The following is a 23,122-nucleotide window of genomic DNA, read 5'->3' as shown; positions in this document are numbered from 1 at the left end:
CAGCATGGAGAGCATATCCAGCTCATGAGACTGATGTGGGCTGTAGATGAAGAAATGCACCCGGGCTGCTCTATCAGTGAGACATACCCTGGAATCACAGTGATTAGGAGAGGGTGTTTAAACTAATGTCATTGATTTTTTCTTTTCTTTTTAAATAAAATACAAACAGCACAGCACACAACTATAAAACTAAGAAACATGCAAAGTCAATACAAAGATAAAGCAATAAAAAGGAAACACGCATCACATTACAAACAGAATACACAACTATTGAGGAGTTCTTTGGATGAGTTTCGAGTGCCTCTAAAAGCACCCTGTGCACTTGAAATTAAACCTCAGGAATCTGCAATGAATCACTGAAATGAATGAGCACCGCACGCGACGAGCTTCAAAATTCTGGAGGACCAATCGACTCAACAGAGCGCGTGGTGACAATTTTTGGTGCACACACAAGCATAAACCAGGCATTAGATTGAGAAGCCCTAAACAAAGCAATAGTAGAATAAGGGAGGCTTTGTAGCACCAGCTTTTAAAGAGACGATAGAACACCAACCAGTGTTAACTGACTGTATACCTGTCCACAGACTCAGCCACCAGTGGAGTGAGCACCACATTAATGGCTCCTTTCACCTCCACGATGGCAGTGGTTCTGGTCTGAGCCAAGGGCTGCTCTAGAGTCCAGTCATCTGTAGTCGTGTCCTCGTCCGTGTTCTCCATGGCCCTCTTATCCAGGGGGGTGTAGGGTGTGCTGCAGGAACACAGACAACCACGTGAGCTGCACAGCTGCATCACACAAGCACTTTAAAATCAATAATAAAAGGATAACATTGTTGACCCCCTAGTGCACAACCACAGTCTGTAACCATGGCTACAGCCATTCTTCAACCATGTTCAGCTCTCTGTTCACTTTCAGCTAACACATTCAACTCATTTACAACTACATTTAGATTACTTCAGTTCATTCAACCTATTTCAACAATTCTCATCATATGTTCGGCATTATTTCACAGTGTTCATTGGCTTAGCTAATGCTAGGTTAATGTTAGTTTAGTTTTTATTTAAAGAGACACTGCATAGAGACATTAAGATCATAAAAGACAGATGTTCTACACCAGAGTGTAGCTAAACAGCTACTTTCCATCTGTAGTGCCTGTTAATGCTAGGTCAATGCTAAGATAATGCTAATCCAAAAAATTAACTAAAATATTAAAACTACTACTGCTACTGATAAATTCACAATTATTCTACATATTTGAAAAAAATATTTTTATGTCAGCTGAATGTACAGCAAGTGTTTAAAAGCATTTCTGCCAAGAATTAATGATTCTTGATTCTGATTCTTTCAGTTGTTCAGGTCAAGAGGTCACAGATTTCACAAGATATTTTTTTAGTTTGAAAAAGCCTTTAACAGGTTATTTTTATTAATTCACTTAGTTGATATAGTTTAATTTGGTTACTGTAATATAACTAGGATATTCAATTAACAAAGGTTTCCAACTGTAACTGTAAAAGTGAAACTTTCTGAAATAAAACTACAAACAAGTTGTCATCAGTGTAAAAAACATAGAGCTACAGGTAGATGTGAAACTAAATAAAACAAACCATGGAACAGTCATGTGACAAATTAATCAATAATTCTTGTTGAGAATTATTATTATTATTCTGGATACAGTGGAAACAGAAACTATAAAAAATAATTATATTGTGAACCTGTTTATATTGTAGGGAACATATTATATACATAAATGTAATTAGAGTCTAAAGACACAAAAAAACACCACTTTAAAAATAAAATAGACTAATATAAAACCTCTTTACAGTTATTTGACTCATTCTGGCTTGTGTAACTCTTCGGCGATGACGCGCTGGTGACGACATAATCCAAGATGGCGGCGGCCCGGACTACAGCCGATATTATGTAATAAAGCCTTAAAAGACATGGATATAATGAAAAGAGTGGATGGACAGATGCATAAACATGTAGACTTTAACACAGACTTATTAAACACACACAGACTTATTAAACACACACAGACTTATTAAACACACACGGACCTCAGTACACACGGTAAACGGAACGGGCTTCACCGCTTGGCTGGCACTAGGACCCAGAAGCAGAGTAAGTGCGTCCCCTATCCAGCCTTCACAGGCTGTAATATCATCAGTTTATAATTTTACCAGTTATTAGAGCTACTGTCTTTACCAGGGAGATAATATTTATTACTGGTGATTGTTTTCTGGAGTTTTATTGGGATTTTTACCGGTGATTAGTTCATATCTCCCTTGCGCTCCGCGGTCCAAACTGACACCGTAGACACACACGTATGAGTGTCACACACGTCACTCAGTCACATTAAGGAAGGTTGTGGTCATTATACAGGGTGGATTAAATAATGAATAAAGGATTGTTTTATCCCGTTCTTATCCGTGTTATTATCACATTATAAAAAAGTTTTAAAATAGCAGGAATTAGTGCTGGTCTCTAACGGTCTTGAGGGAAAATCCCGAGTCCGAGACAAGACTGAGTCAAAATGCTTCAGAGTCCGAGACAAGACCAAGACCTTTAAAATTTGGTCTCGAGACCAAGACCGGTCTTGACCACCACAAGACTACCGATGCCAACATAAAGAGAGTTATGCTAATGCTAGGTTAATGCTAAGCTTATGCTAGGATAATACTAATTCTACGTCAATGCTATTGCTAGGTTAATGTTAAACTAATGCTAGGCTAATGATAATGTTGGGGTAAGGGTAATGTTAGGCCAATGCTAATGTTAAGTTAGTGCCAATGCTATGCTAATGTTAGGATAATACTAAGTTAATGCTTAGCTAATGCTAGGTTAATGCTTAGTTGTTAAGTTATGCTAGTTAATGTTAGGTTAATGCTAAGCTAATACTAGGCGAATGCTAAGCTAATACTAGGCTATAGCTAAGCTAATACTAGGTTAATGCTCGTCTAATACTAATGCAGTGTTCGATGATCAGCACCTGCATTTTCTTCAGGGAATACAAACATTCTAGTTGAGATGAAGAATCTCTTTTTTTAACTTCCTTGGAGCTATTGATGATGACAGCTTACCTGTGGTTCTCCCCCATCAGCTGAACTCCTCTGTCCATCAAAGAACTGGCTGACAGGCCCTGCTTGACCAGCTGGAATATGACAGACAACAGGACCCTCAGAAACATCTGGATCAGGAGTGCAGACACTTTACAACCATTAGGACCAGGGAGGCTGACCTTAAAGCTGGGTACAGAAAGCTGGTCCAATGATGTGGAGCTCTCCTCACTGGTGGGGGTGTCCAGATCTAAGGGGCGATGCAGAGAGGATTTGGAGGTCCTCTTATTGGTGGGCTGCTTCACAGACCAATTGGAAACCTGGCATGGATAAATGAATATTAAACAAGACCTTTTTGAACACTGTACATGATAAGGTGGTGGCTGGACTGACCTGGTAGTGGGCCAGGTAGCTCTGGTAGCAGGCCATGACGTGGGGCTGTCTCGTGACGGGTCCCGGTTCAGCTGTCTTCTCAGCTTCCACCGAGCTCTCCTCTTCCATAGCCAGGGCTGAGACGAACGAGGCCTGTGAGGTGTGTCTGGGCAGGGGATTGGGTGGCAACGGGGGCAGAGTGGGAGGCAGCGGCAGGGGGCGGGGCTCAGTGATCAGCTCACCGTTGAGAACGTAGGTAAGTGGGCCCTCGACACTGTGGTAGATGGAGCTCCGGCTGGAAGTATGAGTTTAACTCATCATCATTCTAGAAACATCCATCCATCCCTCCATGTTTTTATGTTCGCTTATCCCTCCCCCTGTGCCACGACGTTCAGCTATTTGTCGGGGATCCCGAGGTGTTCTTAGGTCAGCGGAGAGACATAGGCTGCGTCCAAAGAGTCCCTCCACTGTTCCTTACCCCGTGGATAACGTCACAGGGTTAAGAAAAGGTGTTAGGAAAAGGTCATCACGTTTGTTTTAACAATCAGAAGCACTTCCACTAAGTGACGTAATAATCTGACGGCCATGAAGATTAGTGACGTCTGCCGTGGTGAAAAAACTGAAAATTTCCGAAAATGGACTAAAAGCTGATTTTTAACACTTTCCACTGATATAATCTCAAATATCACAAGGTTTAAATGTAAATCAAAGGAAAAGAGGTTACCAGGAACAAACGTGAAACTAAAAGAATGTCACATTGAAAATGGTTGATCACACTAACCTTCCACTCACTGATGTGAATTATGATGAATAAAACATGTGGATAAAAAAGCCTCTGATCCTTTTTTCTAGAACCACAGACTGTCTGTTTTATGTCAGTTATAATCTGATAATACAGTATGTCCTACATATGATAAGATATGGGTTTTCAATTATTTAAAATTGCTCAAGGCATTTTATTGCATTGGTAATTTACATGTTCTCCGTTACTTAACAGCTCTCGGGTGTGCGTGTCCCTTTAAATGTTGTCAAGGAAATGTGGATCAGCATTATCTCGTCTCCTTTGGTAAATAATGCATCAGTGTTTCCTAGGCTAAAGGAGGTAAAAAAAAGGAAACATTGAGCCGCTTTTTCTGACGTTAAATAGAACTCGGACGCTCTTTATCACGGCCACCACTTACACATCAGGGGGTTAAGGAACAGTGGTTAGGAAAGGAGATAGGAGGGACTATTCGGACGCAGTCATAGTCTCTCCAGCGTGTCCTGTTTCTTCCTCGGGGGAAGACACAGCCTCACTGGCTTTTCTGAATGCAAAGGAGCAGCTGCTCTACTCTGAGCCCCTCCTGGATCACTAAGCTTCTCACCCTATCTCTAAGGGAAAGCCCATCCAGCCTGCGGAGGTGAGGGTAGGAACCAAGATCCACCAGTAAATCCAGAGCTTTGCCTTTCAGCTCAGCTCTTCTATACTATGAAGGATCGATGCGGACTCCACATCACTGCAGTCTCTGCACCAATCCACCTGTTAAACTCTCGCTCCATCCTCCCCTCACTCATGAACAAGACCCTGAGGTACTTGAACTCCTCCACTTGGGGCAGGATCTCATCCCCAATCCAGAGAAGGCACCTTTTCTCCGTCGAGAACCAGATTTAGAGGTGCTGATTCTCATCCCGGCCACTTCACACTCGGCTGTGAACCGATCCAGTGAGAGTTGGAGGTCACGGCCTGATGGAGCCAACAGAACCACATCATCTGCAAAAAGCAGTGATGCAGTCCTGAGGCCACCAAACCAAACACCCTCAACACCCTGTCTGCACCTAGAGATTCTGTACATAAAAGTTATGAACAGAATCTGTAACAAAGGGCAGCCCTAGACCAGTCCAACCCTCACTGGAAACCAGTTCTACTTACTGCCGGCAATGTGGACCTATATCTGACAATTATTCAACAATTAATAGCAATTCCTTTGTACAGAAAAGGCTTTTGGTATACACAAATCTTTAATGTTCTGCTCAACTTTAACTACTTACTAACAACCCAAAACAACTTTTGGTCGTTGAGATCCTCATTGTGGTTTTGCCTCGTTTACAAACATGAATTCTATTCTGTATTCTGTGAGTTATCATATGAGCTGACCTGTAGTGTTCCATGTGATATGGAGGCTGCTGGGGCTGTTGGAACTGCTGTTGCCTCCTCTTCTTCTTGCGGCCGGGGTACGTCCCTGGACCCTCATCGGCACTGCTGATTGGTTCAAAGTCCTCCGTCGCGGAGAAGTAGGCCTCGCTGTCGGCCACAGACATGCTGGAGTCTGCAGAGCGGTACTGGTGGAAGGTGTTGGAGTCTGCCGACGGCGTGAAGGGAAAGGAGCCGTAGCTCCGTCGCTGACGTGGAGAGTCCAGTACATTCTCGTCACTGCGCGACACCTCGCTGCTGAACTGGACGCCGCTAGAAAGCACCGGCGGAGGTTTTTCCGTGAAGACGGCGGCCGACAGGCTCTTAGTGCTGCCCAGCCGACTGGAGTGGACTGAGGACTGACGCTTCAGGGGAGAGCAGAGGGGCGAGCGCACAGAGGAGCGGTCCTGAGAGCTGTTGGGGGAAACCGTTGGGACCTCTGGGACGTCCGCAAGGGTGCTGCAGAAAACAGTTAATGTTCAACTAATAATTACACTCCACAGAGTTTATGTAGACAGGATGACAAAACCTATGATGAAAGTGCACAAAAAGACACAAATTAATTGTAACTACCAGTTTGGAGAGATAGGGGCGAATCATTTTGAATTAAAATATGAGTAAATGAAAAAAACAATTCTCATCACAAAAAAAAGCTGAAAACTATTTTTATCAAAGGCCCTAAACTCAAACACTCCACTCCATGCTAAGCTATGGCTAGGCTAATGCTAGGTTAATACTTAGTTATTGCTATTGTTAGGTTAATGCTTAGTTAATGCTAGGATAATACTTAGTTACTGCTATTGCTAGCTAACAATGACCTAATCCAAGCGTTGGATTGTTCACCCACTAATAGGGAACGTGAGCTGGGATTAGACCGTCGTGAGACAGGTTAGTTTTACCCTACTGATGATGTGTTGTTGCAATAGTAATCCTGCTCTGCTCTGGGTTAGGTCATTGTTAGCTAATGCTAACGTTTATGCTAGGCTAATGATAATGCTAGGCTAATTTTAATGCTAGCTAATGATAGGCTAATGATAATGCTAGGCTAATTTTAATGCTAGCTAATGCTAGTCTAATGGTAATGCTCGGCTAATGATAATGCTTGGCTAATTTTAATGCTAGGCTAATTTTAGTGCTAGTTAATGATAAGCCAATGCTAAGCTATTGCTAGATAATGCTAAATCTAACTAAAAGCAATGTTAGTTAATGCTAACGCTAGGTTAATCTTACGATAATACTAAACTAATAATAGTGCTAATGATAATACTAAGCTAATGTTAGTGCTAATGCTAATGCAGTGTTTGACAAAGCGGGCCAGCACCTGCATCATCAATTCATTTTCTTCAGGAAAGGTACATATTGTAGTTGAGATGAAAGCCTCCACGTGTAGTCGTTACTCACTCTGCAGGGCTCCTGCTGTTCATGGGGAACATGCGCTCCTCTGTGCTTGGTGAGGGGCTGTCCCTCTCTCCTGCCAGCAGAGGCAAGGCAGCGCTGGACGAGCTGTTTTCTTCAGAGGAGGACGCCGAGCTGTGGGAGCGCGGGGGCACCTGGAGACTCAGGTGCTGCTGAGCACGCCTTTCAGGCAGCTCGGGGGGGATGCAAGGGGAGTGGGTTTCTGTTTTTAATCCCACAACCCTCCCTGGAAAGAAAGAAAGAAACCGTTGTCACTTTTTCCTGATTCTAACACCTTAAGTCAGTGCTTCTCAAAGTGTATGGTGCCTGCCACCATACACGTCATTGAAAATGATCGTTGGCTTCTCTACTTTCTTTTAAAATTAACTTGTTTTATCATGCCACGAGGACTTTCAATTAGGGATGCACCAAATATTCGGCCACCGAATATATTCGCCGAATATTGCAAAAAAAAAATAGCAATATTCAGCCTTCGGTTTAGTGAGATAAAAGCAAGGCCGAATAGTAGCGTGTGCAATGATGCAATCAAACAACGTGCTGTGAGTCAGAAAAGTGTGTGCGCGTTGCTGTAGAACCAGCAGCAGCTCCTCCTTTACGCACACAAACAGCCTCTCTCCTTTTCCCTTATCGCTCTCTGTCAGAATATTCAATAAACAATTACTTTCTTTAAAAAACCCATGTCTAAAAATGTATTCTAGGCTATTTAGGCACAATTAAAAAAAATAGTGAAAAACTTAACCTCATTCAATATTCGGCGAAGCGTTTATATTTTATTCAACTTCGGCCACAAATTTTCATTTCGGTGCATCCCTACTTTAGATGCATTTCTTCATTGACACTAAACACAAAAATAAAGTATTAATGAGAACCTAAAATGTAGCAGAAATTAAAAGAGAATTAAATGATTAGACTGGATTAGCTATGGACCGGGAGAAAAATGTAACGTGAAGCGTTAAAAATTAGTTACGTCGGCATGTACTGCACACGGAGCGAAACAATAAACTTTCAACAGATGACCTGAAAAAATTATTTTGGCTTTTTATCACAGATCGCAAACAATGTTTCAATATTTCCTATATTTTTGACGACTGCGCTTTTACATTTGTTTTTATGCATTTTCACTGTTTTTTGATTTATTATGGAATATGTTGTTACTTGTTACCCATTAGTTCATGAAATGTGACAATGTGTCATTTATCAGAAGTAGTTTGGAGGACAATGGGCACAGATGGGGCTTGATATTCAGGTGGAGAACACCTAAAAAACTTTGAGAAGCACTGGTTTAGCTAGAAGAACATGTTCATGCTCTATGCTATCTAATGACATCATTACCGTCCACTTTGGGGGTTTCCTTGGTCATGATCCACTCCCCCGGGTGCAGCAGCGACTGACCGTAGCACATATCAGACTCCGTGCTGGAGGAGAATGCAGTAGAGGAGGAAGGGGTCACCTCCTCCAGCCTAAAGAAGTCCAGGCCCATGTTGGTGCCCCCGAAGAAGCGGCATCCGCCCAGACAGCCACAGCGGTTCCTGCAGCGTTTGCTGCGAACATTGGACTCATCTGGCCACAGGAACCAGAGTCTGAGGAGAAACCATGGAGGGTCATTCCATGTCACTCCAACCAATGGCCCACACACATTGGTCTCAGTTATTCATTTTAACCATATGATGATGATGGAAATATAGTATTTTACATGGAAAATTTGTTCATAATTATGTTTAAAAAAAAAAAAAAAATGTTTTTCTGATGAAATGGTTTTTATAGTTTTTATGTTAATAGTAAAACACTAATAAACAATAAATTATTATAATACACTGAGCCAAGCTACAATGGCCTCATGTAAAGGATTTTTTATATTTGCTAGTGATGAAATAACCCAAAATAAAAATTAAGAAGTTGCATAAATAGTTTTATATCCCAACAGAGTAGCCTTTATACTGTAAATTCAAACAGACAATTTTTCTTATATTTTTACAAAATAGCTAAAAAAAAAAAAAACACAGTATGTTGTTCATATTTCCAGAGCGTGTAAGCCTAGAACCAATGCATATATGTGACTGATCAGCTTAGAGCTATGAACATAGACTGTTCACATCACTAATGATTAAACTACAGGGAGCTGAGACATATGCTAAGTAGTTTACTGAAGACCCAAACATGTTCCAGACCCAAACACACACTGACTTTGTGACTATTTAGAGGAGCTGACATGTCCACCAGATAGGATGTATAGCAGATCTATTTCTATATTCTGAGATAGTAGGTGGAGCTTATTACTATACCATATTTACCTTTATATGTGATAGAGTTACTGACATATTGGAGGATGAACATGGAAGAATAATAAGGAGAGCAAGATAAACTCACACCCCTTCTTACTAAATTGGCCATCTCAAAAAGTATTCATCCAATAAAACTAAAAAATTACAGTGTGATTATTGAATAAACATGGAACAATTTTAATTATTTCAGAATGACATGGAATGACTCTGGAGCATGCTTTAAAAGTCGTAAACTTATGGATTGATGAGATATTTTCACTACAGTATGAGTGGTGAAGCTAAGGTACAACTCGGTTGGATTCCAGAATCATCCGATTTCACCCATCAGTTATTTTAACGACGACAAGCAGCATTATCTGGTGGACATGTCATCTCCTCTAAATAGTCAGTGTGTGTTTGGGTCTGGAACATGTTTGGGTCTTCAGTAAACTACTTATCATATGTCTCAGCTCCCTGTAATGTGATCAGCCTAGAGCTATGAACATAGACTGTTCACATCACTAATGATTAGTCACATACGCGTGTAAATGTCATTGTAATCCATGAAAATGATAAAGCACACTTATTTTGAAACGCCTTCATTGATAAACAATCTAACAGGTTGATTTGATCAGATTATTGATCACTGCACTTATTCCAGGGTTAAAAGAACGTAAGAGGTAAAGAACAGACGGGAGAATGCGCGTAAGGCCAGATTTGAATGGGAACGCCCACATTTCAGGGTTGCTCCACCCACAATGCGTAACTGGGATGAAGGCGCGCAGTGACTGACTTAAGTACAGGAGGAGAATAGCACACAGCCAGGAACAGCACCGCTGCACGGCTTTTTGGACTTATGCACATGGGAGAATAGAACCCATAATGCATTGGTTCTTGGGTGACATGCTCTTAAAATCTGAGAAAATATCTTTTTTTTTTTACTATTAGCCCATAATTGCATATTAAATTTATAGTATAATTTTCATCATTTTTCACCACTCATGAATATTGAAAATCCTTTACATGAGGCCATTGTGGCTCTGTGTCTAATAATCATTTATTGTTTATTAGTGTTTCACTTGTAACATAAAATATATTAAAAAAAAACATTGCAACATTTTTGGGGGTGTTTTTTCTTCAAAGTACTTGAGTGTATCAAATTTCAGAATTTTTTGAGACCAAAGTGCGCTGGATGTCCTGTAAATATGTTGAAATGACTCAAAAGGAACACTGCAGTGTGGGACGCTGCTATGGTTTATTTGGGTGGTTTTAGAGTGATTTTGTTTTTTTTTAATGCGTGCTATGTCTGCTTTAGGATATGTGATTGTACTATTAAATGATTAAGTTAATTTATGAACAAACTGCATACTTGTTAGATAAGTAAGTAAGCCTCCTTAAACCCACAGATGATTTGACTTGATTGGATGATTTCCAAATGGACAAAAATAGTTGGATTCTAAAGCTACACAAACTAACAAAGGAAAAAGCTTTACACTAAAGCAGAGATGGGCAATGTTTATCCAATAATGTGTTTGTCTGATCTGATTGATCTGAGGGTTTCAGTGTGGTTTGTTTTTATGGTGTCATTTTTATATAATTGTGTTGTTATTTTGGGTGAAATGTATTCTTTTTGTATGTAATTGGAGTCATTTTGTGTATTTTTCTAACATTTTATGTTTAAGTGTTTTGTTATTCTGTAATTGTTTTGATTCATTTTGTGTTTTTTTATGTTTTGTGTGCTTTTGAATTCACTTTTGTCAGTGTTTTGAATGTTTTTCAATTATGTTGGTGCACAATTGTTTTCATTTTTTGTATTATTCTATCATTCTGTGTGTTGTTGGAGTGATTTGTTTTTTTTTTTAGTGTTTAGTGGAATTTTTTCCTCACTTGGGGCGTTTACCTTGAGGGCCCCACAAAATTAGACCAGGGGCCACAAGCATGGTTGGGATCAATTACATTTTTCAATTACAATTACGTCTTCAATGATCCATGATCAGTTACAACTAAGTCATGATTACAGTGACCAGCATTTTTTCCATTTACAATTAAAATTACAATGATTATTTTTCCACTAAAGTCAATTGCAACTACATTCTCAATGTGCGTTAAACTTTAGCTTTAATAATGAACTAATCATCCAAATGTACTCTATTGATCACGGTGTAAAACAAACCTTTGATTAATATCCCATTACAGCAGTCAGACAGTGGTGAGTCCTTTAAATTAACTACATTGGTTTAGTTTGAATGGGAAAGCTTTAGTGAATCTGCTGAGTCAGCTCAGAATGCAAAGAAATGCTAAATAAAGACAAAGCACATGATCACATGTTCACCTTTTGGTCTGAGCATCATGAAGCTCCAGGAAGTGCCGTTGGACTTCACATTTGGCTGGGTGGTCAGCAGCCAGCGCGATGTCTGCGGTGATGAGGTTGAGATTGACTGACCCCGCCTCCAGCCACAGCGAGCGCCTCAGCAGAGGGGGCTGACCCAGCAGCCTGGTGGCATCGCTGTGCTGCTGCTCTATGTACTGCCTGATGTTCACGTCCTGCACCACCGCGCTAATGCCCTCTCCCACCGCCTGGTTGTGCAGATTGCAGTTTGCGACGCGTATCACACCCGTCTGAGGCAGTGGAGAGGTGTGAAAGGAGAGCACGGTGTTAGATCTCATCCTACGGTTCAGGGTGAACATGAAGGATTATTACCTTAATGTTGGCAGCGCATCCATGCTCCACGACAAACAGGTCCACTCCATCCATAGCCAGACGAGTCATGGTGTATTTCACCTCCTCAGACGTGCGGCAGTGACCAGGGAGGCAGCTCAGCTGAAACACAGACCAGTTGCGTCACTATACAGTAGCTGTCAGCAGTTACTAGTGATGCACCAAAATTACGACCACCGAAAACTTCCGACCCAAAATGGCCGTAAAGTGCATTTTTGGTTTTTGGTCAAAACAACCAGCACGTGCAAACAGTGCGGTCAGCGGACCAACTTGTCCTGAGACTCAGAGTATTTAATGCATTTCATACATCTGAGCACTGAAGCCTCTTCTAAGCAGAGTTTGAGACACAGCACTAAGTGTGTTTTAGGTTTCTGGCTGCAAGCTTTAGAGCGCTGCCCCGCCTACTCGCCGTTTCCCGGGGCCGTGGACTAGGTTACATCGCTGCGCCCTCTCCGCTCTGCAGTGATGTCGGCCACCCACCTGACCCGTCATGAAACACGGACACAGCGGAGCTCGCTTTATTTGCAACATGTTGACCAGTTCCTTTTCTTCCACAGTTTAAATCCTAAGCATGCTGACAGCAATGATAAATAATCATTGTGTTCTTTTATCAACCCACCTTTTATTTTAAAACCCAAAGTGTTATGAGAGCTGATATTGTAAGTTTTATATGTTTTTGAAGCTGTTTTGATTGTGAAGAGCAAAATGTTTAGTTTCTTGTGGGATTTATGCAGCTCTTAAAATAAGTCTTTATTTTTCCTAAATAAGATTAGCATGACTTAGCAGTTTAAGCTCATATTTTAGCTATTTTTATTGTTTATACTGTTAGATTTGATATAAATAAAGATAATGGTGACACATCTGTTTGATTACTTTCATTAATGGATACAGACACATAAACCTTGTTTAACAGTATTGTTGGAATGTCAGTGCTAAATAAATACATTCATATTTTTAATTGATTTATTAATATTCATTATACAACTGCAATGTTTTAATTTTAGTCAGGTTAGTACACATTCAGAGCCATAAATGCAATGGGACTAATGATTTGACTAATAATTTATTTCGCTTTTCAAATTTTCGGCTTTCAAATTTTTTATCAAAAACTGCAACAGAAAACATTCCCAGATTAAAAATCACTAAGAACATTTAAAATCAGCAGGAAAAACAGAAAATTACGGAGCCTCAGAAATGACATTATGAAGAAAAAAATTAATTTGTGGCCACAAAATACTAATAATATTCCCGGTGGTTATGGTGACTTGTTGCTGTAGCAACGGCAGATGCAGTTCAAGAGGAGCAGGTGCTGAGCATCCCTCGTGGATCCTTTGTTGCTTTTATTTGTTGTAAAAACTGTTAAAAGTGTTAATATGAGAGTGTGTAGCTCTGTGTACAGACATGTCACATGCTGGACATTTTGGTGCAAAGTAAACTCACCGCGGCTGTTGTAAACAGGAAATGATGTGTTTTTGAACGTTTGTTCGATGTTTGTTCGTATTGTACTATTTACAATCTGTACTATAATTAGATAAAAACAATGTATGTCTCATTAGAAAAACAAAAACACTTGAATTGCTTCAATGGGGTCAAAGGGTACCACCCTGCACCAGGTAGTTGGTAGTGTCTCCGCCCCTTTAGGTAGTTTACGTGTTGGTGCTTGTGTGACAGTTGGTTGTGTATGAGTGTTTGTACTTGGGTGTTTAGTCTGTATGTGTGCATCTGAATGTGTGCGTGTGTCCCTGCTGGTCTATGTGCGTCTCCTGTCCTTTATGTGTGAATGTTTGAGTCCATCAGCAGTAGAAGAGGGAGGTATCTAGGTCCTACTGTCTGTTTAACCTGATTGGGACCCGGGTAATAACCACTACATTAACCAGTTAGCCAACGGGCGGTTGTAGATATGTGTACATTTTAAGATACAATAAAAACAAGTTTGGGCAAAACACAAATCTTCCTGTGCAGCGGTATTATTTCGTGGCCACAATTTAAATCTTTTTTTACCATGTAATTTCTGGGGCTCCATATTAAATAAACAATAATATGATTATCAATCTCCCCCTCAGTCATACGCAGCAGAAAAAAAAAATGTTCCATGTGATGCTGACTTCAGCTCTGCTGCAGTTTGTTCCACTTATTTGTAGCATAACAACTAAAATGTTTGCTGTGAACTCTGGGCTCCACTATCTGACCTGTGTCCATAGATGTGTAAACTCTGGGCTCCACTATGTGACCTGTGTCCATATATGTGTGAACTCTGGGCTCTACTATCTGACCTGTGTCCATAGATGTGTGAACTCTGGGCTCTACTATCTGACCTGTGTCCATAGATGTGTGAACTCTGGGCTCCACTATGTGACCTGTGTCCATAGATGTGTGAAATCTGGGCTCTACTATGTGACCTGTGTCCATAGATGTGTGAACTCTGGGCTCCACTATCTGACCTGTGTCCATAGATGTGTAAACTCTGGGCTCCACTATCTGACCTGTGTCCATAGATGTGTAAACTCTGGGCTCCACTATCTGACCTGTGTCCATAGATGTGTGAACTCTGGGCTCTACTATGTGACCTGTGTCCACAGATGTCAAAGACCTGACTAACAGCTCACTGATGGATTCACCACCACATTTAGCAGTAGTTACGTTTACCTGGATGAATTTACTCACATTAGATCAAAGGAAATGTGTTTTACTCTAAATGGGCTTTTTTTTTTAAGATATTAGAAGTAATCTGATTACATGCTGGTGATGTAAGCGCATCTCATCTTTGCTGAATCAGAATTAGATTTACTTTAATAATCCCAGAGGAAAATTCCTGTAGTTACAGTGGCTCACACACATATAATCAGTTGACCTGTGGCTGCCAGAGTTTACTCCACATCTCTGACACACTACGTTCTTCTTTAACACTTTGTTTGATGATCAAAGTAGATTTGCTCATAGGCACTGGATTCCACGCTGAGTTCTGACAGTGTGTGACGGTGCACTACCTTAGCGTCACATGTGCGACGGTCCACACCGTGCTGGCAGAGGACGGAGTGTTTGGGTTGGTCCAGCTGGAATTCCCGAGACACCACATGGAAAACAAAAGTCTCCCCCCACTCGATCATACTGGCTACCTGACATTTCAGCAGAGACACACACAAGCACACAGTCAAAGGAAGTAGGTGATCAGGAAATACTGTGGGAATGTTTTCATCATCTGCAAAGTGAGATGTATTTTCACGTATTTTACAATTGTTCATCCATTCACAACAACTGACAGGAGATTAAAAAGTATATGGAGACCTCCCACTCACATTATTTCACTATAGTTGAGGAAACTGGATGTTACTGTAATTTTACAAGATTTGGGGATAAACACATCTCTAGAATAATGAAGATGGCAAGTAAAAACAATTACCAGAAAGTGGATGAAAGAGGAGGTACCAAAGGTTGACAACTGGATTAAAGTTATGTATAATATACATAAACTCCTGGTCCAAATTTTAAGACCAGTTGAAAAATTGCAAGAATTTACATTTTGCACTGTTGGATCTTAAGAAGGTTCTAAGTAGAGCTTCAAAATACAAAAAGAAGAAATGGGAGTGAGACAAAAAAAAGCAATTTATCGCAAACAACGATTAAACTGAAATGATCAAAAGTTTAAGACCATAGTTGTGACCTGACGAGGTCCTCCAGTCATAAGGGATGAACCCTCCATCATCTCCACAAAGCCAGCCTCTGTTTGACGCCCCTGTACAACCTGAAGCTTCATTGTTCCATTGAAGGAAAAAGCAGATCATGATGGTGCCCCCTCCACTGTGCTGCATAGAAAAGGATCTCCTCTTCATGCAGTAACGTTTTTTGAGCAGGGGTGGGGAGAGTGTACAGCATAGCCATGCACGCTAATGAATAATTGACTTAACTAACGTACCGTAGTTTTGTATGAAGTAAAGATTAACAATGACTCGAGATATATTTGCTAAATATTTTAATGTTTTAGTGTCAATATTAAGTTTTTTCTGCAACAAGCAGTGGCTGAAATAACAGGTCATTTATTTTAAATAATTTTAAAAGAAGACAATTTTTTTTAAGCACAACAACAGGTTTACATGTATTCTGGACTTGAATTAACTTAACATTAGCATAACCAACTTAGCATCTGCATTGTTTCACCCATGAATTAAATTCAGAGGGTCCAGCTCTGATAGTGGGGTCTCCTAACCCTCTTCCCCTGGTCAGGGGTCTGTAACCTTTACTCTACAAGGAACCATTTAACCTCATCTCACCTGGATTAAAGTCCTCCTGGAGCCATAAATACCTTCTCTATGAAGACAATACAGTGTATTACATTATATACAGTTAATATTACAGTATATAGAATAATGTTTAATTTCATTTAACCTGATTTATGTTGATCATGTAAATGGAAACTTAAAAATAGTTCAGAATAAAAAAAATCAACATCAATAAATAAAACAGTATCTTTCATCTTCAAATTCTTACACATCTCAGTTTATATGAACACAACGTTATATAAAGAAGATTTTTATAATATCTATTTTCTTCCAGAATAGTGTTTTTGTTGGTTTAATTATCTTACCAGGGATTTAAAACTTAAGGTTAGCCACAGGTGCAGGAAAGTTGATGGTCTGTAGATGTTGCAGGAGGTGAAGTAGGAAAGTGCTGAGTCATTGTACAATGTGATTTATTTTAGGTTAACAAATTGTTATAACATGATTTTATTTGTCATTAATCATTAATAGCCTCTGTAAAAAATAACTATTTATTTCAATAGTTTTTTTTAAACCTATAGGGATCTATTGCAAAAGAGTCAAAGGGCCACATTAGGCCCCAGAGCCATAGGTTGCAGACCCCTGCTCTGGGAGAACCACAGCTGAACATCTGGCCTGGTATCATAGTCCATCAGTTCTGGTCCCTCCATGATGATTCTGATATCGCTGAGCTCAGCACGTTCTTCCTTTTTACTGCTGCCCTCAATGTGAGCGTTCACTCAGTGAACGACTGGTTATGTCTGGCTCCGTTCATAATGGACTGCGCGCACTCCAAAGGAGCACATTGGTGTTTATACTCAGTGCATTCACTGTTGCATTACCCGCCGCAAAGTTGCATGAGCAGCACCGTCTCCTCAAACGTCACCCAATACAAACTCGCATGGATGCGACCAGATAAAAATTTTACTCTCACACTAAAAACATACTCGCCTATGCGACCATTTTGGTCACAGTTTCGAGCCCTGAATCTGATCAAATCAACCCGTTACATTGTTTATCAACAAAGGCGTTTCAAATTCAAAGTGTTTATCATTTTCACAGATTTCAATGACATTTACAAGCGTTGGGAAAACTCCATGTTCCGTGATTTATAGACAGCCCAAAGGAATCACGGCCCAGTCCGCCTCCTTTGCTTCAGACCGCCTACATTCATTTACAAACCTGGATCAGAGAATACGCACAGGAGAGAGGTGCGTATCTGCACGTGTGTAAAAAAGTTCTTAAGTCCAGACGGGAGAATAGAACCCAGTGTGAAAACCTGACAGAAAATGACATTAAATCCACATTTTGCACAGATTTGAGCTTTTAAAGGCTGATGAACAGCCTGTTTCAGTTTAAGTGTTTTTTACATCTTTAGATCCAACAGTGCAAAATGTCAATTCTTGCAATTTTTCAACTGGTCTCAACATTTTGATCATCAGTGTATGTGATGGAAAAGTTCACCATACTGGTTAACATTTGTGCGACTGATTAGGTCTGATTTTGTCAGAGACGTTAACCAGAGGAATTATTATCCAAAAGAAAGAGAATAAAATACTCGGGCTGTCATTTTAATGCATTAATGTGATTAATTAATTACAAGAAAAAATAAAGCACTAAGTCTCACATACAGAGGAATGTAAATGGTTCAAGTCTGTTAAAAACAATAAATGACTTTATAAAGACACTGTTATAAATAATCTTAATGTAAATAAATTAAAATAAATTGAGGGATTTTCGGTAGGATTAAAAAAGACATTAGATTAATTAATTACAAAGAACAATCAATTAATTGCTCATTTTTTTATATCTATTGACAACACCATAAAAACATTACTACAGATGTTAATATGTACTTTTTCTTTTGTTATTATTGTTTTGTATTTGATTGAGGTCATGATGTACAGTAAGCCAGTGGATGACATGTGAATGCTGGGCATGACTTGGTTGATGTTTATGAATAAGTTCTATTGTTTGTTAGTTTTTTACTTAACAAAGAAAATCTGAGGAAGAATATCATATTTAATTTAGTAATGATGTTGGTAAAAAGAAAAATCTTTTTAATATTTATCTGTGAAACTTCCACACTGTGTGGAAAGGATGTTGGGCTGTTTCACACACTGCATTATTACACGTGTATAATAGTTGTTAGTACTGCAGTGGTGCCGACACACCCACCTGTGGAACGGTGACCCTGCCGGTGAGGCCGCCCGCCTGCATGTCGATAAGCCAGGCGTACTCCAGTGTGTCGCTGCCCAGAGGGAGGCCCTGGGCAGAGAACATGGCGTGGGCCCTCATCTGCAGGCCGGACAGACTGAGGTGGCCGTCCCTGAGCACGCTGTCCGCCGTGGGACGCTGAGAAATAAAGGAGGGATTAACAGAGTGATGTGAAAGCAACGTGATGATTAGAGCAATGTAACCGCTGGATGGATATGAAACGTGACGAAACGTGGAGGAAAGTAGTGCATACGCTCTCTGGTCCTCATTTATCAACCTTGTGTGTAAAAGGGACCGACGTGTGGACCAACATGTGGTTTATCAAACATTGGTATATGACTAATCCTAGCGTACAATGATCAGGGGCCTCATGTACAAAGACTGTGAAATAAGCGTACGTCTCAGTCCAGAGACAAGCGTCAGACATTTGAATCTGTGCGTAGGACGGGATCCACGCACCTATCCTTTGAACATCTGAGTCAGCGCACATGTGCCCCCTCCCTGTAAACGCCCCTATGGACATATGTAAGTCATATTAAAATGAGATGGTCACGGGGATTCCCCTCTGCAGCTCCCCTCTCCCCTCTCCACCAGTAACAGGAAATAAAAGATTTGAAACTTTTTAGAGCGACAGCAACATGTGAGACAAAGATGATTCAATAGTGAAGATAATAGAATTAATATAGACACACACAGTTCACTGTATGCTATACAGTATACTACTACTATTAATGATAATAATTATAATTATTATTATTGTTCTCATTGGAGTTCTTATTATTATTTTTCTTCTGTAACTCCTTGGTCCTAAAACTCCTCCTAGACTATTAATGCAGCACTAATGACACGTATGTTATCTCATAGGGACAATGTTAAGAATGTTTTAATAATGTGTTTTGATTGGTTCTGAATATGTATCTGCTTTTGCTTCAATGGCAGCTGAGGTTTGTTTAATATCCACACTTTTTTCACAATGATTATTCAAAACTTTTCCTAAATATTTTAGCCAATTTCAAGATCTATTCAAGAACACTATAGCACAAAAATGAGCGTTCCTTTCCAGTGTACTACTGTAACAAAGTTAGTACAGTCTTGTTTTCACATTTCTAGAATACGCTGTTTTAACTTTTAAAGAAATGTTTTGATCTCCTCTCCTTTAGATTATTGTAACAGTATTTTTATCTGCATGAATCAAAAGTCCATAAATCAATTACTAATTGTCCAGGATTTGAACAAAAACCAAAAAATATGACCATATTACTCGTTTTAACGTTTTCACACTGGCTCCCAGTGTTTTTTTTGGATTGGTTTGAAGATTTGATTGATTACATTTCTCAGAGCTTTTATTACAGTATACACCAGCACGTACCTTAAGATCCTCAAGCTAAGGTCTGCTCTCTGTTCTACGGGCCTGGTGTAAACTAAAGGGGACTTTACAGCCTTTTCAGTCAGGGCTCCTACACACTAAATCACTTCTTAAAACACTTATGATTTTTAGTAACTTCTAACTTGTTTTTATGTTTCTCTTTTAATCTCTGACCAAAACTTAATATCTTGTATTTTCTAAAGTAAAGCTGCCTTTGGAAAGTTACATTTTAAAGATAAAATAAATAAATTAAGCCAGAGGTAGACAACTTTTATCACAGCGGGGCCGAAACAAATGTGTTTGTTTGATCAGAGGGTCACATGATCAACGTTAATGTCAGCATTTAGAATAATGAGTGATCTGAGCATTAATACAGGAAAGAACAAAGAGTTTTATAGTCATTATGTGTGTTTTTCTCTCATTCTGTGAATGTTTGCTGTCTTGCTCATTGTGAAGCTTTTTTTGCATTTCTGCAGTCCTTTTTTCCTGTAAAACATGTTTTTGAGTGTATTGTGCATTTGTGTTTCCATTTTGCATTTTTAGGGAGTAATTTTTATGTATTTCTATTGTCGTTTTGCTTGTTTTTAGTACTGTCGGTTTGCAGAGTCATTTTTTGTGTTTTTGTTGTCTTTTTGTGTAATTTTGTTGTCATTTTCTGTAATTTTGTAAATTACTGTTGTCGTTTTGTTCATTTTTGTAGTAGTTTTGTGTGTTTGTATCTTGCCTTTTACTGTATTTTCCTGTAATCTTATAATTCTTTGTATTTTTAATGTATTCTTGCTCTTGTTTTGTAAATTTTTCTGTCATTTTGTACATTTACTTAGGGGGCCGCATTAAAGTAGACCGAGGGCCGCATGTGGCCCCCCGGGCCGCCAGTTGTCTATGTCTGAAATAGGCTATATTTCCAAAACTTTTCCAAAAGGAATGTCATGACCGTGGGGACCTTGTTTAATTTCAGTCTCACGCACATTTTACCACTAATCACTCAGATTATCGTACATAAACTCAGTCCTGGCATGAGACCGTACGCTCGCGTCACAATTCATAAATGGCCGAACTTTTGTCTTTTGCTCACATCTGAACGTACGAACGGTTGATAAATGAGGTCCAGTGTGTCTGAGATTAAGGGAAAGTTCTTCACTCAGCACCAAAAAGGATGGATGAAGATCAGAAATGTGTTCCTGCACATGTTAGACATGCACGCAGTGAGTGGAGGTGAAACAAAATGGTGGTGTACCTGGTAGTTGTCACTGATGAAGATGTGAATGGGGGAAAGCAGCAGCTGAAGCAGCGTCTCCTTGTAGCCTTTTTTCATCTCAAAGGACAGACGCTCCAAAAAGCCAGATGGACCTTCAGGACCTTCACTGCTGCAGTGCTGAGAACCACAGGAGAACAATTTAAACCTTTAAAATGGGGGTTTTCAACCTTAGGCTCAGGACTCCATTTGGGGTTGTAAGACACTGGGATGGGGCCGCCAGATGCCATCAAGAAACTAAGAATATTTTTAGAACAATTTGAGCCCATATTTGATTATTTTTACCATTTTTGTTATTTTTAATGCATGTTTGCAAAATTACTCCCATTTCTCACACGTTTGAATCAAATTTCAGTGAATTTTCTGATTTTTTTTTTCACTTATAAACCCTTTCCACCATTTTTCCACCTAATGTCACATATATTGACCCATTATTGTCACTTTTAACCTCTTTTCACCAGATTTCATGATTATTTTTGCATATCTAATCACATTCACGATTCATTATGCCCATTACATGCCAGTTTAAACTAAAAGTTCCTACTATTTAAACTACATTACCCAAACCCCCACTCCCCCATTTCTGCCACTTTTAAAGCATCATAGGGCAGGTTGTATAAATCAGACTCCTTAGTGACATCATGGTGGTTAGTGTAAACGCAGTCATCAACCAATCATCAACTGTTTACAGCTGATACTAGAGGATGGATACCCGACCGAACCCCGACCGAACCCCGACGGCACCAGATGGGTCGGGTTCAGACAGATATTTAGAACTGGTGGTCGGGTTTGGTCATATAGTGTCGTTAGCACGCAGCGTTCTTCATTTCCTGCTGCAGCTGCTGTAGCCCTGAAGAACGCAGCTTTAACTGTAACAGTGAGAGCTGAGAACAATTATAAAGGAATTCACTGTTGAAACATTTATTTTTCTGCACAATAACATGGATTATCCTTATCTTTGATACATGGATAATGTAAATAGATCTGATGGGTCTCTTGCGTGCACAGCGCCCCCATTAGTGTTTCACTTTCTCTTGTTGCCCGTGTGCTGATCTGATGTTGACGTTAACAGTTGTTTGTTAATAAAATCGGTGTTTACCACTAAAACAAACGTAAATTTCCAGACGATAAGCCGCTACTTTATTCTCATGCTTTGAACCCTGCGGTTTAAACAATGACGCGACTAAATTGTGGATTTTGTCAGGTTTTAAAAGTTTCATGCTGCCACAAAACTGAGCTCCGTCACATTAGACCAGGTTGAACAATGAAATTGTTTAAATGAAACAGTTCTCGCTCGCACAGAATCAGTGAGGAGGAGACTTCATGTAGTAAAGAACATTTATCAGTTGAAACAGAAATTTCTCTACAACATAACATGAGTACAACAGCCTGCCTACCTGCCCATTCTGATTGGCCGAGTTGTCTGATGGGTACCCTCATCAGCCAATAGGATGCAGCCTATGTTAATCTGCAGCATTTGTGTGGATTTTTCTTAGAAAATTGCTAAATTATTGTAATGCAGCCAATAAAACAGTGCACTTTATAGAAATTATGGTAGGTTTTCACTGTCAAACTAGAAAACGCGTCCCGATCCAGACTCCAACTGTGACACGGTTATTTATTTATTCGCCGATCGTGTGACTGATTACTGCTAGACCTGTGCACATGCCTCTGCGTATGTCTGTGGAACCAAACAGTAGTTTAGTCCTCTGTGCTTTTCTTCTTTCAGTCTCCAAGCCGTCATCTTCTCATTCTCCTTTATTTCCTGTTTATTTCCAAGCTGCCGAGAACGCGCACCAGCGTCATTTGACATCAGGTCTGCAGAACTGCGCGGGAAACTCACGCACAGAACAGCAGTACAAAATGTATCACTCATTTTTTTCAAGGCAATAGATAGAAATATGTGTGGACTCATTGTCTTTGGTTTAGAGCGCTTCATCACCCATTAGCATTAAAAAACTTAACTATGAACAACATACTATTATTACATTACAATTAAATACTTTAACTAATTGACAGCCCTAATTTAAGCCAATATC

The 23,122-nt window shown here is 39.8% G+C and overlaps 1 protein-coding gene across 11 annotated transcripts in view; it reads right to left on the bottom strand.

Moving 5' to 3' along the window:
* kiaa1109 (KIAA1109 ortholog) overlaps window positions 1-23,122 on the bottom strand; it is a 188,069-nt gene that overhangs the window by 122,245 nt on the left and 42,702 nt on the right. For all 11 annotated transcript variants that reach the window (XM_028438564.1, XM_028438569.1, XM_028438571.1 and 8 more), the window contains exons 21-32: window positions 21,066-21,203; window positions 18,424-18,600; window positions 14,980-15,108; window positions 11,975-12,094; window positions 11,606-11,892; window positions 8,345-8,592; window positions 6,998-7,238; window positions 5,561-6,055; window positions 3,448-3,721; window positions 3,237-3,374; window positions 3,079-3,149; window positions 575-748 (exon numbers count right to left, since the gene is read on the bottom strand). In XM_028438564.1, the coding sequence (XP_028294365.1) occupies window positions 575-748; window positions 3,079-3,149; window positions 3,237-3,374; window positions 3,448-3,721; window positions 5,561-6,055; window positions 6,998-7,238; window positions 8,345-8,592; window positions 11,606-11,892; window positions 11,975-12,094; window positions 14,980-15,108; window positions 18,424-18,600; window positions 21,066-21,203 (2,492 nt within the window). The remainder of the gene's footprint in view (window positions 1-574; window positions 749-3,078; window positions 3,150-3,236; window positions 3,375-3,447; window positions 3,722-5,560; window positions 6,056-6,997; window positions 7,239-8,344; window positions 8,593-11,605; window positions 11,893-11,974; window positions 12,095-14,979; window positions 15,109-18,423; window positions 18,601-21,065; window positions 21,204-23,122) is intronic.

Source organism: Gouania willdenowi, chromosome 22 (assembly GCF_900634775.1).
Source record: "Gouania willdenowi chromosome 22, fGouWil2.1, whole genome shotgun sequence".
NCBI classification, from domain to species: Eukaryota; Metazoa; Chordata; class Actinopteri; order Blenniiformes; family Gobiesocidae; genus Gouania; species Gouania willdenowi.
The sequence above is the reverse complement of the archived record's forward strand: the minus strand, read 5'-3'. Positions and strand labels throughout refer to the sequence as shown.